The sequence below is a fragment of the Sinocyclocheilus grahami genome, unplaced genomic scaffold, assembly GCF_001515645.1.
Source record: "Sinocyclocheilus grahami isolate Dianchi unplaced genomic scaffold, SAMN03320097.WGS_v1.1 scaffold50.1, whole genome shotgun sequence".
In the NCBI taxonomy this organism is placed as follows: Eukaryota; Metazoa; Chordata; class Actinopteri; order Cypriniformes; family Cyprinidae; genus Sinocyclocheilus; species Sinocyclocheilus grahami.
The window spans coordinates 2,231,582-2,245,366 of NW_015505229.1; the positions used below are offsets into that span (position 1 = coordinate 2,231,582).

A 13,785-nucleotide genomic window follows, 5' to 3' on the forward strand; every position below is an offset into this window, starting at 1 on the left:
GTATCAATCTCTGAAGACCTAGCGAATATAATCTGCAGGGGGGAAGTGTGTTGTACTAATACTTACGAACTTCATGACCTGTTGTGTGTTGTAAACCTCATTTACACATTTTTAACTTTGTATTTATGGTGTATGTTTGCTCAGCTTAAAGATAAATAGGCACATATTTCATAAGTCATGTTGTTGCTGCTGTGTTTTGCCCTGATATTTAAAAGTTCAGTTTTCTTTCTCAACAGGAGAGAGGGGTGTGGGTGTTTCAATAATCAGCTTTGCTATGCAAGTTAAACTTTGGAGGGCCTGTAAGGTTTTGGCCAAGATTTAATGTACATTTTTAGGTGTACATTTTTTTTCCAATTCAACTAACAATTGTTTGATCTAAAGAGGAAAGCAACTGGATTGGAGTTCTGAGAAACATCTTTAAGCCATAGGTTCCTGTTTATAGAAAGCAAATAGGATTCAATGGAGTTTTCGTTGTCTAAAAATAACCTGAAAAAACATTCTAGAACAAAACCATAGTAGAGGAAGGAGCCTGATATTAGCAGCTTTCATCTGACTTCTATTCAATTAGTAAAGCTGATTATCAGTCAGATGCAGCTAAAAGAGACCTCAGAAGACAACAGCGTCCACCATCCCTTGAGATACTCCACAGTTGCATAACTTTTTATTGATCATTCACAACTGCGACCATCTCCAGGGTTTTTCAAAGAAGTCTTGATCTGCTGTGCTTTTAATCAGTTCACCTAGTTTGTTTTTCCTGTTGAGCTCAAAGAGCATTTTCCCAAATGCTCTCACACAATGATGGGAAACCATGGTGTGTTTGGGATACGCAAAAACCCAGTGTCTCATCCCATTTTTATAACTCGTGCAGCCAAGAACAACAAACATGGAACGGAATCTTTTTGAACCAAGTTTGAGACAAAACTCAATCCAGGTTCCCCAGCCCTTCCAAACACCCACACCCTGGCCTTATTCTCGGTCTCGTGTTTTAAGGTGCTGTCTAGCGCCTACTGAACTTGCTCTCCACTGTTTCAGGTTTATTGCCTGGAATCTTCTTTACTCTTAGAGAAGAGCAATAGATATCAGCCATGAAAAATTTGTACTCAAAACATCTTTGACAAGTTAACGGTGCTAAAAAAGCAACGTTTGCAATAATGTAAAATAAAAAAAATTAAAATAAAAAAAAGTCATCCCCAAAAGTTTTTTTTTTAACCTTTCACTTCACAGTGCAATTCTGCACTTAAAATTTAATACATATAACTATATAATGTTATATTATATAACTACATAATTAATGTTACATTCAGTTTCAATTAAGGATTTAAATATAAAGTAAAAGTGATTTCACAGTCACCCATCCAAGATAGCTTTATTTTTATTTTTTTACACATTAAAATGTTAATACACATGTCAGACAGCATGAATGAGTAGTTACATTGTGCAGTTGTTGATGTTCACCTCTGGGTCTGTAGGCTCCCCCTTTGCTAAGTCCGCCGAAACATGCACTTTTTAGTGCAGCTGATCCGGACCTAACCAGCACCTGGTGAAACAACACTTGCTGGGATGGGGCCTCCATAAACCTCCGGCACCACCCTCTCCCTGCTTAAATCACTATGGGCACATGCTTGTGTCCACCCCAAAGTAAAACAAAATTAAATCAGCCAAATATGGTTGAAAGAAAAAAAAGACCAGTTTCCTACAATATCCCATGAAACAAATGAAAAATGACAACATTTACACACAATAAAGAAATTACATGAGTTTTGCATACATTTGCATCATAAAATGTATAATAAGGAGCATAAGTGACTTATGAAAATGACATAAAATAAGTGCAGGAAGGGACTGCCTATAAAACAAAACTAGTTTTCGTGTTAAATGTTGATTTCCTTTAAAAGTGGAAGGCCTTAAGCTACTTAAAAAGAACAAAACAAAGGCAAATCCCACCAAAAGTGTGTGTGTGTGTGGGGGGGGGGGTTACAAATCCATGTCCCTCATGCCAACCCATTACAGCAAAAAGTGTCAGAATGTCACAAAACCTCAAACTATAATTCATCCACTGCATAATTCAAATTCAAATAACAACAGGTGTTTTCACATGCTACTCAACTCTGCTTCAATGAGAAAGCATTGTTCCAGGGTCTCCTGATGTGAAGGAATGCTCACTACTCTGAGAGTAGCTAAAGACTTGGGCAGGTGTAGGGAATGGAGCCTGGTCTCCCTGTATGTATCCCTTCATTTGCAGATACATACCAGAGGTCCTGGACGTTTCAAACAATCGTAGTGTCTTATTTTAACGGTTCTATTCTTATTGCCAGTTGCAGCATGTTTAAAGGAAAACGGAATGCACCAAGATTGAACTATAACAATCAATTGGTCTTACTGTAGGTCTCAATTCTACATTGTGTCTAGTCTCATGTACGCCTCTAGTGGAGAAATTAAATAGAGCACACATGATCGAAAATGGAGGTCCCTCTCTGAAAGGTATTTCATGACATAGAGTGGAAAGAAACATCCAGGTGGTCCCAAATACATTTTACAAGACATTCTTACATAGAGACTAAACACAGTTTCTCTGTTATTATTTTTTAAAATCACTAACACTAAATACACTTTATGCGCTTTAAGGATGAGAACAACAAAGACTGTAAGAGATTTGTACTGGAGGCACATGTTTTTCCAGAAGGCAATTATGGCCAACCACTTGTGCAGTTGCTCAGATAACCGATTACAATGGAAAAAGGCACTAGGGATGATAACCTATTCTATACAAATCTGATTTACACCGCAAGTACAGTAACGCATCTTCACTAAACAGTTGTGCGCATTAATCTACTCTTGCTTTCACACCTCTAAATGTCTAGTGCACCTTTCAAAAAGTCTATATTTATAGTCTTATTTATACTGCAATACTCAAATGTAGTCTTAAAATATTTAAAATTTTCTCTACTGAAATTACGTAAAATTATTTAACATCTAAAAACCAATCAAAAATGAAAGGCATTGTGCAGTTTCATGCATACAATAAATTCCCTCGCAGCAAACAAGGTAAGTGTACCACTAAACTAAAACTACTGAATAACCCCCCCCCCCCCCATTTGCATTGTCAGTTATCCACAAGAGGGAGCTGTTTGTCACTATATTGAGTGGAAATGTGTTTCATAAATTAGAATTAGAAATTAGAATTACCTGAATTCTAGCATTATTTTCAATACTTGTACAAACAGCAAAATGACAATGAATGAATCTTGTCAGAGGGTAAACAGGCCCTTCAATAACTAAATTATATCTTTGTTAATCCCTTTCAATAGAATCTCTCCAATCTATACCAAAATGCCTGGTTGGAAATGGTGAAAACTTTTGACAAAATCCAGTTAAGATCTTCATCAGCTCTCCGTAATAAAAAGTGACTGATGAGTTAGTCACTGCTCTTCTCTGGAGGTTAGGATGCGAGTTAGGTCACTGAGTTTTGTTGCTACATCATTGGGGGAGCATCTTGGAGGAAGGGGGTAAAAGAAGAGCGGACAGTCCGTCCCTTCAAAACCTGCTGAACCCGGAAGTTGTTGACCATACTTCTCTGCAACTGCTCCTCTGCCGATGTGAACAGCAAGCTTCGAAACACTGCCAACTGAGAAAAAGCCAAAAAAAAAAAAAGAAAAAAAGAATGATAGAGAATATGTAAAAATAGGGAACACATTCAAATACATTTATTTAGAATGAGAGCAAAGAATAAAAGGAAAATTGTATGTAAAAATGGAGAGAACAGAGAAAACTGATGTCAGCAGTCAGCCAGATGAGCTTTTCCGTTCCATTTCCCAGGTTACCATGGAGCAATGGAACATGAAGTTGGAATAACAAAGACTCCCAGCAGAGTTAAAATAGCCAGTTTGAGGGGTGTCTCAAAGCCTAAATTTATGGCTTTCATCAGCTGTATTTAAAAGGGTCATATATATTCAGAACTCAAAATTCTTAGCATTCTCTTAGCATTGAAAGCTCCCCAAAAAAAAAAAAACTTGTTCTGAACTTCCACAGCTTTTTGATGTCAAGCTAAATATGTACTATTATTCCTAAACACCAGGAAAACTAACGACTATTAAATGCAATCAAACTACCGCTCTGCATGTCTTAAAAACTACCACTGTTGGGAATTAGCAGCTTATTACACATCCTTGATCACTTCAGCGTGATCTTAGGTTTTTGCAAAACATTTTACAATGGACTGTTTTGGGATCATTTTGCAATCTAATTGCGATTTTAAGAAGATCTAAATTATGACCATTTTAGGTCGATTTCACATCTGGTGCTTTAAAATGTTGTCTTGTGAAAGCCAACCGAAACAAGAAGAAAACGTGACATTGTCCCCATTTCAGAACCAATCAAATGGCCTATACTGTAGGTCAGTTGAATACAGGGGGAAAAATTAATATAAATTAATAATATTATTAAGTATTAAATCTGCACCACAGCACACGCTTAAGTCATTTATATGATACAATTACTTTAATTTGCATAAGATTGTTTTTCTAGCTAAGCTATTCTAATACAATCAGTTGACCACTTGTACCTTTAAATTTGCTGTGAGGGGGAAAAATACCCCCTAATTTCCGGTCTTACATTCCCCAAACATATCAGCTTCCTACCTGATCATGACTGACTTCAATGTGCCGTTTCATCACAATCCATGTCACCGCCTCAGTAAGAGGAGGAGTGGTCAGAGAACCTGCGTATGTCCAATAGTCATCAATGTTTTCTGGGAGGAGACATGCAGGGTCGAACTTGGTGAACTCTACCACGCTATCCTGGGTGGAAAAGGATGAGGATATTACACACTGTGAAATTGTAAAACAAAATGTATGCAACAAGTTTATCCCTGATCCCACTGTTTCCAAAGCATCATACTCTTGAGGTTCATAATCTCAGTTTATAACTCACAACAATGCCGAAGCTCAGTGTGTACAAAACATAATGTTTGATGCCTTACCTTGTGCCTGACTGCAGGCAAGGCATCCACCAGTTTCTGCAGACCCTCGTGTCTCTTTCCAATCTATGTAATAGCAAATATAATGTTAAAATGTAAATTTGATTTGTTTTTTTAAAGTCTACTAAGCTTAAAGATGTTTGATAATAATTATATCAGTACCTTCAGAAAGACTGCAATAACAGCTAGTCCATTCTCCTCAATAACAGCCTCCTCAAACAAACTGTACTTGTCAGAGTTCCAGTGAACAAGATGGAGCTGTGAAGAAACAGAACAGATACACACCCATGCCATTATGAATGAAATGAATGGGCACATTTACCATAATGCCTTTAATTTGGTTCAGGTTACCACAGTTGTTCATCCTGTTACACAATCCTGCAGTTGAACATAGCTGGGTTTTGTGTTTTTGATGTGCCGCAATGGCTTAAACCAACATCCGTACAAATAGACAGAACTCCATTAATTCAGAACTCTGGAACGATTAGATTCAACCAAGGAGACAAGAATGAAAGCACTTTACGCAATAGAGGATACATTTACAGGACCGAAACCTGAGCTGTTACACACACACACAGTCAGAGACAAATCAGTAGAGCTAAAGGAGTGTTGAAAGCAGTAAAAGGTCACATTCTCACCAGCGTTAACAAAGGTAAACTTGGCTTTTTGGCACAATAAAGTCACTCACACATGTCTCCTTATGTCTCCTCTGGCTAAAATTTTTGATTTTGTCAATATTTTTTTCTGAAGAAAGATAAACATGTATAGTGATCAAAGCCAAAATATTAAATGTCATGGATTTATATTTACGGAGTTACCCACAATTTTTTTTTAAGAGGGTGGTCAAAATGGCAATTTTCACCTGAGATTTGGAGCCAAATTACAGGAGGGTAAAAATGACTTTAGAAAGATTGCAGCATCATTATATTTTTACACAGAGATTGATATGTCTATTAGTAAAATCTGTTGACTTTTGCAATCTTTGTTGCAGTATATGCCAATGGTGACCACAGAAAAATGTGAAAAAGCACTTTGCACAATTTTACAAAATTAATTGGTAAATTCCTCGGTAAAATAAGTATTTGGTCACCTACAAACAAGCAAGATATTTAAGTTTTTTTTCTCCAAAGTTTGAATGCCTGTAACTCAAGAAGTATTAAAGATATATTAATGCCCTTTTAGACTTTGGGTCTCAACAATTTGTTGAATTTGACCAATTTTAAATTATTGAAAACCAAATGGTCACTTTGCATTAAGCTGATCCTTTTTGTATTTAAAGAACAATGTCTGAACAAAAAATAATAGAGAGTAGAAATGGATCTTGTTTTTCTCTATCAAGACAATTGCATGGAACACACTTGTATTAGTGCAAAAAAAGTCATTTTTTCCCCAAAGTCTGCATCCCTGTAACTCATGAAGTTTTAAATATCTTAATATGATTTTAGATTCCACTTCACATGTTATAACAATACAAAAAAAAAAGAAAAAGTAAGTGTAATACTTAATCCAGGTGAGGCAAATATTTGGTTTATTGATGTGAATACAATGTATGGAGAACGCAACCACACTTCCAGGTGAGGGATTTGTTTCAAACAGTTACAATACTGCACGTCTGAACTCTTTGTAGCTTCAGAAGCTGTTAAAATGAATAAAATCCCTTATTTCAAATATCCCTGAATCGGATACAAATATAGAATCGTATGAATAGACTACTGAGAGCAAGGTAGTGTGCCTCAACTTGACCATTTCAGTGCGCTTTTAGCACTCAGACATTTTTGTTCTATTGATTTGATAGAGGGAAAGCTACAATTCTAGTTTCAACAATATATATTCTTCAGACACTGCCCTTTAAATGTAATAAGTATCAGCTGTACACAAAGTGACAAACATTTTGTTTACAAACACTGAAAATGGGTAAAATTCAACAAATTGGACATTGAGAAAATATAATTTGCAATTCCTTTTGAAAACAGTCCAGAATATCCTTCCATATTATCGTCAAATAAAATTTCCTATACAGTGAAATAAGATTTTGGTCATATCGCCCACCCCTAGACTGCCACATATAGCTTGTTTGCAGTCATGTGATTCTGATGATGCGCAAAATTCAGATGGAGGGAATGGATGAGATGGAGGAAAGTCCATACTGTACTGGTTTAGACACAATTACAAGAGAAAGGTATAAACAAAATCACAACACATATTGCACGTGATCCTTAAGTAAAGAAAAGGAGCGATTTTTAAACTAAATTGAAATACTTGCCTGCCATCAAGGCGGTGGATATAGGCTAAGCAACGAACCCTGACTGCAAACAAGCTATTTTGAAAGTGAATCCCGCATGTACAGTGGGGCAAAAAAGTATTTAGTCAGCCACCAGTTGTGCAAGTTCTCCCACTTAAAAAGATGAGAGAGGCCTGTAATTTTCATCATAGGTATACCTCAACTATGAGAGATAAAATGAGAAGAAAAAAAAATCCAGAAAATCACATTGTAGGATTTTTAAAGAATTAATTGCCTGAAGCTTTGCTGCATGTACAGGGTATGTGGTCATTGGTCCTGTTAACAGCAGGAAAAACGAAACTTTTATTCAAATTCTGAATTGATTTTAGGCTAGAATGCGAGCAAATAGCGCTTCCATATAATCACTAAAAAGCGGTCACTCACTTCAATTTATCGCAATCTCACAATGTTCCGTTAAAATCAATGAAGCTCTCTAAACTGCAAAATGAATATCTTATTTACATTGTGTCTACGTGTGGCATTTAGAAGAAATATATTTTTTAAAATATATAAATAAAAAGGAAGTTAACGCCGTAAACAACAGGGCACTCAGTAATCTGGGAAGTCTGTGTGCACTGGGAATCATATTTTTTCAAACAAAGTCAAGGTAACACTCATTTTACGTACAGCACACAGTGAAAATGACATGAATATGACCGTGGGCAAATGGATAAAGTGCAGCATAGTTTGAAATCAGGAGTTTAAAGTTTGTCGATTGCACGTCTCTAGAGAAGATATCTGACTATTAGACAGAACTGCTAAACGGCGACAGCAAACAATGAAGAGAGAGAATGTGAGCGCTGTGTGCGCCGGCGTTCTCTCAGCACCACCAGAACAAAGGTCCCGCCTCAAACACATCAGCCAAACAGGAAAACTTATCACCCGATGCAGATATTTGAACAACTGCCAAACATTTTTTGCCAGTTGACCACTAATCTTAATATATCATTAGTATCTTAATATATTATATTAACCATTTGCACACACGGGCATTATCTGACTCGGCTCCTCCCGACCGCAGACGCAGGTTTACAAGCCACTTTTTCCTGCGTTTTTCAGTCAATTTCTTGCTTTTTTCCCCCCTTATGAACAACGACATTTAGTACATGATAAAAGCTCCTTGTGGTTTCTCAGTTTGAGCAATTGGAGCAATTATAAACGATGCAAAACATACACATTTTGATTTTGTGATAGTGGTTCCTATATAGAAAATGACCTCCATCTGCATTTCGAGCCACAGCAACACAGTGACGTCATGTGCAAACAAGCTATTCATCGATGTGACTATCCCACAATAGAAATAATGGGGTGTTCCTAACGGTAAAGTCTCCGCCCTCTATTACAGAGAAGCTCTGTCTGTGTCGCAAGAGAGAAATACTTCCTTATAGTAAAAAAGGACATACAGACGGCTTAAAAATATGACTAAGTAATGGAGTGATTTAGGGATGCACGATATATCGGCCACCATATCGGTATCGGCCAACATATCGGTTATCGGCTTTCAAAAATAAAGAATAATCGGTTATCGGTATCGGCCAAAATTTTCATATCGGTGCATCCCTAGAGTGATTTTGTGTTCTTCATTGTTACATAAGTCCTAAAAACATATTAAAATCCTACATAAAGGTACCTCAGCAGGGTAAAGGCGGCGGTCTATGGAGTGTTCAGAGCCCCAGGTGTTGTTCTCCCCCCAGTGAAAATGAAACTGGCATAGTCTGAACTGATCCTCCAGTGGTCCTCCTTTCAGAGCTAAAAGAGGTTCATTTCAGTTCACAGTTTTCTCACACCACAGAACCATTAATCTGTTCTTTTCAGCCACGCTGTCACACTGGAAATTGCTTTACTATTGTAAAATCAGAGTAAATTCATATGGGACCAAGATTTCCATTCATTTTGTGTAATTGTATTTTCTTTAATTTTAGTAACGATGGTAGCTGTTAATTCCAAGTCAACATTTTTGTTTTATTATAGTAACTGTAGTACATACAATGAAGATAGCTTACTGGATTTGTCAGTGGTGTCGTCGTACTCTACCAGAAAAGAGTAGCCATTATTCCAGATCTGCTGGCAGGTCCTCGGGTCATACTGCACCTTCAGGGGTTTGAGCTGCGGATCAAAGACGCTTTTACGCACCACAATGTCAATTGGTGACTGGCGATCTCCACCGGGAATGGCGAGCGGCTCCTGCCACATCGGATGCACTGGGAAGAGAATGACTGGTCAGGACAAGGAACCAGACAAAACTAGTGATCTAGGCAGCATTTTGGTCATCAAAAATGTGCAACTGCAAGCATGGTGCTCCAAAATGCTGTCTACGTAGGCAAAATCCAGTTTTTTTAAAACAACCTAAAAAGAACACAACACATTTCAGAAACTGTATGCCAGTTTTTACTACAAACATGACAAAAACATCAAAAGACTAGCATGCCTCATCAAATCAGAATCCATGACAGACAGACAGACAGACAGATAGATAAACATAAACCTACATTTTATGGCACAAAGTGCAGCCTCATGCGATGAGTTACACATTTGTTCTAAAATTAAACGCTTAAAATCCAAACAGGAAAAAAAAAAGCAACAAAAAGAAAACCAAAGCAGGACAAAAAGCCGACGAGCCGTCCTTCTGGAACTTGTTAGAGAAGTGAAAGTCAAGAAGAAAATATGCTTCCTTTTGTGACTCGATGCTTCAAAAAAAAAGAAAAAAGAAAAACTGACATGTGGAATGTCAGGAAAAACTGACTGTAGAGCTCAACAGGAAGACAGTCCGCAGAGTTTTATGCCACCTTTATGAATAAATTCCCTTGGGAATTTTATAGGTGATCCTTGAGCAAACAAGTAAGAGCTCCTTTACACAGCGAGACGCTCGTCTTACACAATAACTGCTTAGATTGTGGTCACATGCTACAGATTCTAAAAAAGGAGATGAATTAAAGCAGCCAGAGAATGTGACCAACTGCCTTTCATGAGATTAAAATGACATTTACTAGAGTTCTCGTCAGCCATATAAGTGGTCTAGCAAAGAGGGATTACAACTGTGCTGACCCATTTTATGGAAAGCAAACACAGCATGGGTTCTAACTAGAACTCTATTATAAAATATCAAAAGACATACTCATTTAAGCTTAGTCTTTGATTAAATGTAAAATAAAAATGAACTTTTGTAATAAACTTGATTTAAAAAGTGTACTCTTATATTCTTTCCCCAAACCATAGCTGATAGACCACATTTAACAACTAGGTTAGTTGTATGCAAACTTTACTTATTAAACTTCAACTGTTCTTTACTTTCATATGGCTTTCAAAGTATAAACAACTATAATCGAAAAAGACTGGCTTTGTTTGTTGATAAACCAATCTGGTTTAGATAAGATAAGGTCTACACAATGCAAATGACAGCTATAAGGTGCTACTAATCGCATGGTAAAGATACGAGTACAAATAACAGTTATATTAATATTCAAGAATATGACATTGTTATACGTATGGTATACGTCTTGCGTGCAAACCTCTTACAGCATGATCACAAACAATTATAAAATCTAAGGTTATAAATAACTACTCCCACTGAGCGACAGCTTAGTTTAGTCTAAGTTTACAACCTTATTCTCAACTCATTCTTGCAAAAATTATGTAAATTATCAATTTGATTGGCATTGAACATTTACTCAAGGATCTCCTTTCAATGAAAATGTATTGAAAACGCAAGAAAAAAGGCCCCATTTTGTACCCGGTTTAAAGTTGTTGTTTTTTGGCTTGGTTTGCTTATCAGTAACTGTCAACAAGTAACATACTCTTACTAAAAAGTGATAAAACTATTTTAAAAAGCTCTTACGGAGAAAAAAAAACCTTTAATGAGACATACTCTGTTGCACCTTCAGGGTAGTGTTGGGTCGTTCTCGAACGACTCGTTCGTTTTGAACGAATCTTTAATGTGACTCGGGAAGAACGAGTCGTCTCGGGGAGTGATGCTGCTTATGTTGAAGTGTTCGGGATGTGGTTTTTAATGATGAGACCTTTTTTGTAATCAGGCTCTCAAAGTATATAAAAATTTGGATATAGATTTATCGGCCAACATATCGGTTATCGGCTTTCAAAAATAAAGAATTATCGGTTATCGGTATCGGCCAAAATTTTCATATCGGTGCATCCCTAAAAATGAACAAAATGACTCGGAAAAAAGATTCATTCATTTTGCTGAACGAGACTCAAAGGTCCGAGTCGGTAAAATGATCCGAACTTCCCATCACTACTTCAGGGCCGTTTTCAATGAAGTGTCCTGCAGACATAAACATGCCCCATATCTCTTATGGGCGGGGCTTGCGGGAAAACAGTGACATTTGAAACTTGTAAAACCCAAGTAAACGGATAGGGTTCGTTTAATACATCCATAATGATAACACCCAAGGTTCATTTACCATCAAAACATGATAAACTACTGCAGCTGCCCTGAAACAATCAATGCAATTATGCTCATTTACCGCCGTTTCTTGTAAACATTCCATTTCACGCAAAACCCGGAAGTAATTTTCTCTGACAATAAACATACACATTGTGACTGCATAATCATCAACCCAGTTATAAAAGACATTACACCAGCTGTAATAAACCCTAGTGGGGAAAATAGTGCACACATAGTCCAACAAAACGACCACTTACCAAAACAAGGTGGTGGGATTTTTACCATGAACCAAATCAAAATAATAATAACAATAAAGGATAGCAAAAATGTACTAACCTTGACTGAGAACTAATTTGCTGGAGCATGCAGACAAGTTACATGCCCGAGCAGGTATCCAGCGCTGGCTTCTCGCATGCTTCAGCTGTCTGTGGATCTGCCGAGCGAGAGGCGCTACGACCGCTGCCAGTGTCACCATGATGTTTCCCGTTTACTCTAAAAATTCTTGGATTAAAACTCAAAGCTTGATTAATCGTAGGCGTCACGCCACGGCATGTGAAATATTGTTCTTTCGCGTGATCTCTCGTGCCGAACTTGTCCCAACAACACCCAACCTGCTCTCGCGCGCTACTGAGGAAAAGGGCCAAGTTACTTAACAACACACACCAAACTCCGAATACAGATCTAGATGTTTCCAGCCGTCTGGGTTAACAGCTTTTGTTTATAGTCAAGACAGCACGACGAAAATGACCTGCATGTGGACAGACAGGTTTAAATATCCCAGTAAAAGGGGATAAAATGGAGGATAGGTCCACTTTGGGGTTCGTCGGGTGTCCAGCCTCAATCCAATCAGCTTCATCCACTGAGGGGCGTGCAGAGGAGGGCCGAGACAGGACCTGTTTTTACAGTCTATGGACGGGACACGCGGAGATGATGTCACATTCAAGACAGGGAATTTATTTACAATATTATTACCCATTCATATATTATATATAAACTGGGTAATAATGGTAACCATTATTGTGTAAATAAATAAACAAAAATGCGTTTTCTTACGTTTTCCGATTTTTATTTTAATTAATAATGGTGTTTTTAATTATTTGTAATCATCTGTCCCGGTACAGTTTGTCAAAAGCATAATAAAACTAATTTAGAGCTTAAACATAATTTGCATTTACAATAAATAATACTAAAATCATTTACATCACTTGAAACGCGTCTTAATAAAACGCAACTTATCAGTGAGTTCGAACTGTCCGGAAGTGATTTCAGAACAAAGTGAACCGATTCGTGAACAAAAACCGGCACATAGTGCAATAAAGCACAGAAATTTGTGGTAGTGTACCCATAGTGGACACTACCGAGTGCACTCATTCAATCCTATAATGCATCTCAATACCCAAAGACTCAGTGTTGCTAATTTTAGCAACTTTTCAAACTACCCTAGCAACTTTTTCTTCCAAAAGCACCTAGCAACAAATTTAGCACTTTAAAAAATGTATTTGGCAACTTTGAGCAACTTTTGATAAGTGACTCAGACAATAAAAAGGCACACATTTTCCATCCAAATTACACAAAAACAGGAAACCACAGATGCCTAGCAGTACACACATCACATGAATTGAGTTAGCTGCTATTTGCAGTTGTTCAATTTAATAATAATAATTGAATAATTTGATAATTGAATAATTGTTCACTTATGATACACTTTGTTAGTAGCGTGTACCTGCGATTGTTGATCAGTTAGTACACTGTAAGAAAAATGGAAAATCTTCCAGGACATTATCCATTGTAACCCGAAAACACAATGCGTAATTTAAAATGCAGGTAAAAAAACAATTACGGAAAATTCTTTCATATTAACATAGTAGATTGTGCCTTATTTTTACAGACTTTTCTTAGAGTGTAGCATACTAACTACTAATACACCGCTTAAAGCATAATTGTTGAGAATGTGTAGAATTACTAGTTTACTAGCTATTAAAAAAACTTAAATTGTAATAATTCAAAAATGTGTACGTTTTCAATAATTCAATGTATTTAAAAATAGTTATTTTTATTGTAATATTATATCATGCATATTATTTTACAAACAAATCTAAATTAACATATAAAATATATTTTTTGCTG

The 13,785-nt window shown here is 36.8% G+C and overlaps 1 protein-coding gene across 1 annotated transcript; it reads right to left on the minus strand.

Annotated features, from left to right (window-relative positions):
• Nucleotides 1-1,349: 1,349 nt before the first annotated feature.
• LOC107583128 (carbonic anhydrase 5B, mitochondrial-like) lies at nucleotides 1,350-12,544 on the minus strand. Its single transcript, XM_016269241.1, has 7 exons — nucleotides 11,995-12,544; nucleotides 9,260-9,457; nucleotides 8,887-9,005; nucleotides 5,138-5,233; nucleotides 4,979-5,041; nucleotides 4,638-4,796; nucleotides 1,350-3,625 (listed from the first exon to the last, which is right to left on the minus strand). The coding sequence occupies exons 1-7, from the start codon at nucleotides 12,131-12,133 to the stop codon at nucleotides 3,473-3,475; spliced, it is 927 nt and encodes a 308-aa protein (XP_016124727.1). The 5' UTR covers nucleotides 12,134-12,544; the 3' UTR covers nucleotides 1,350-3,472.
• Nucleotides 12,545-13,785: the final 1,241 nt, after the last annotated feature.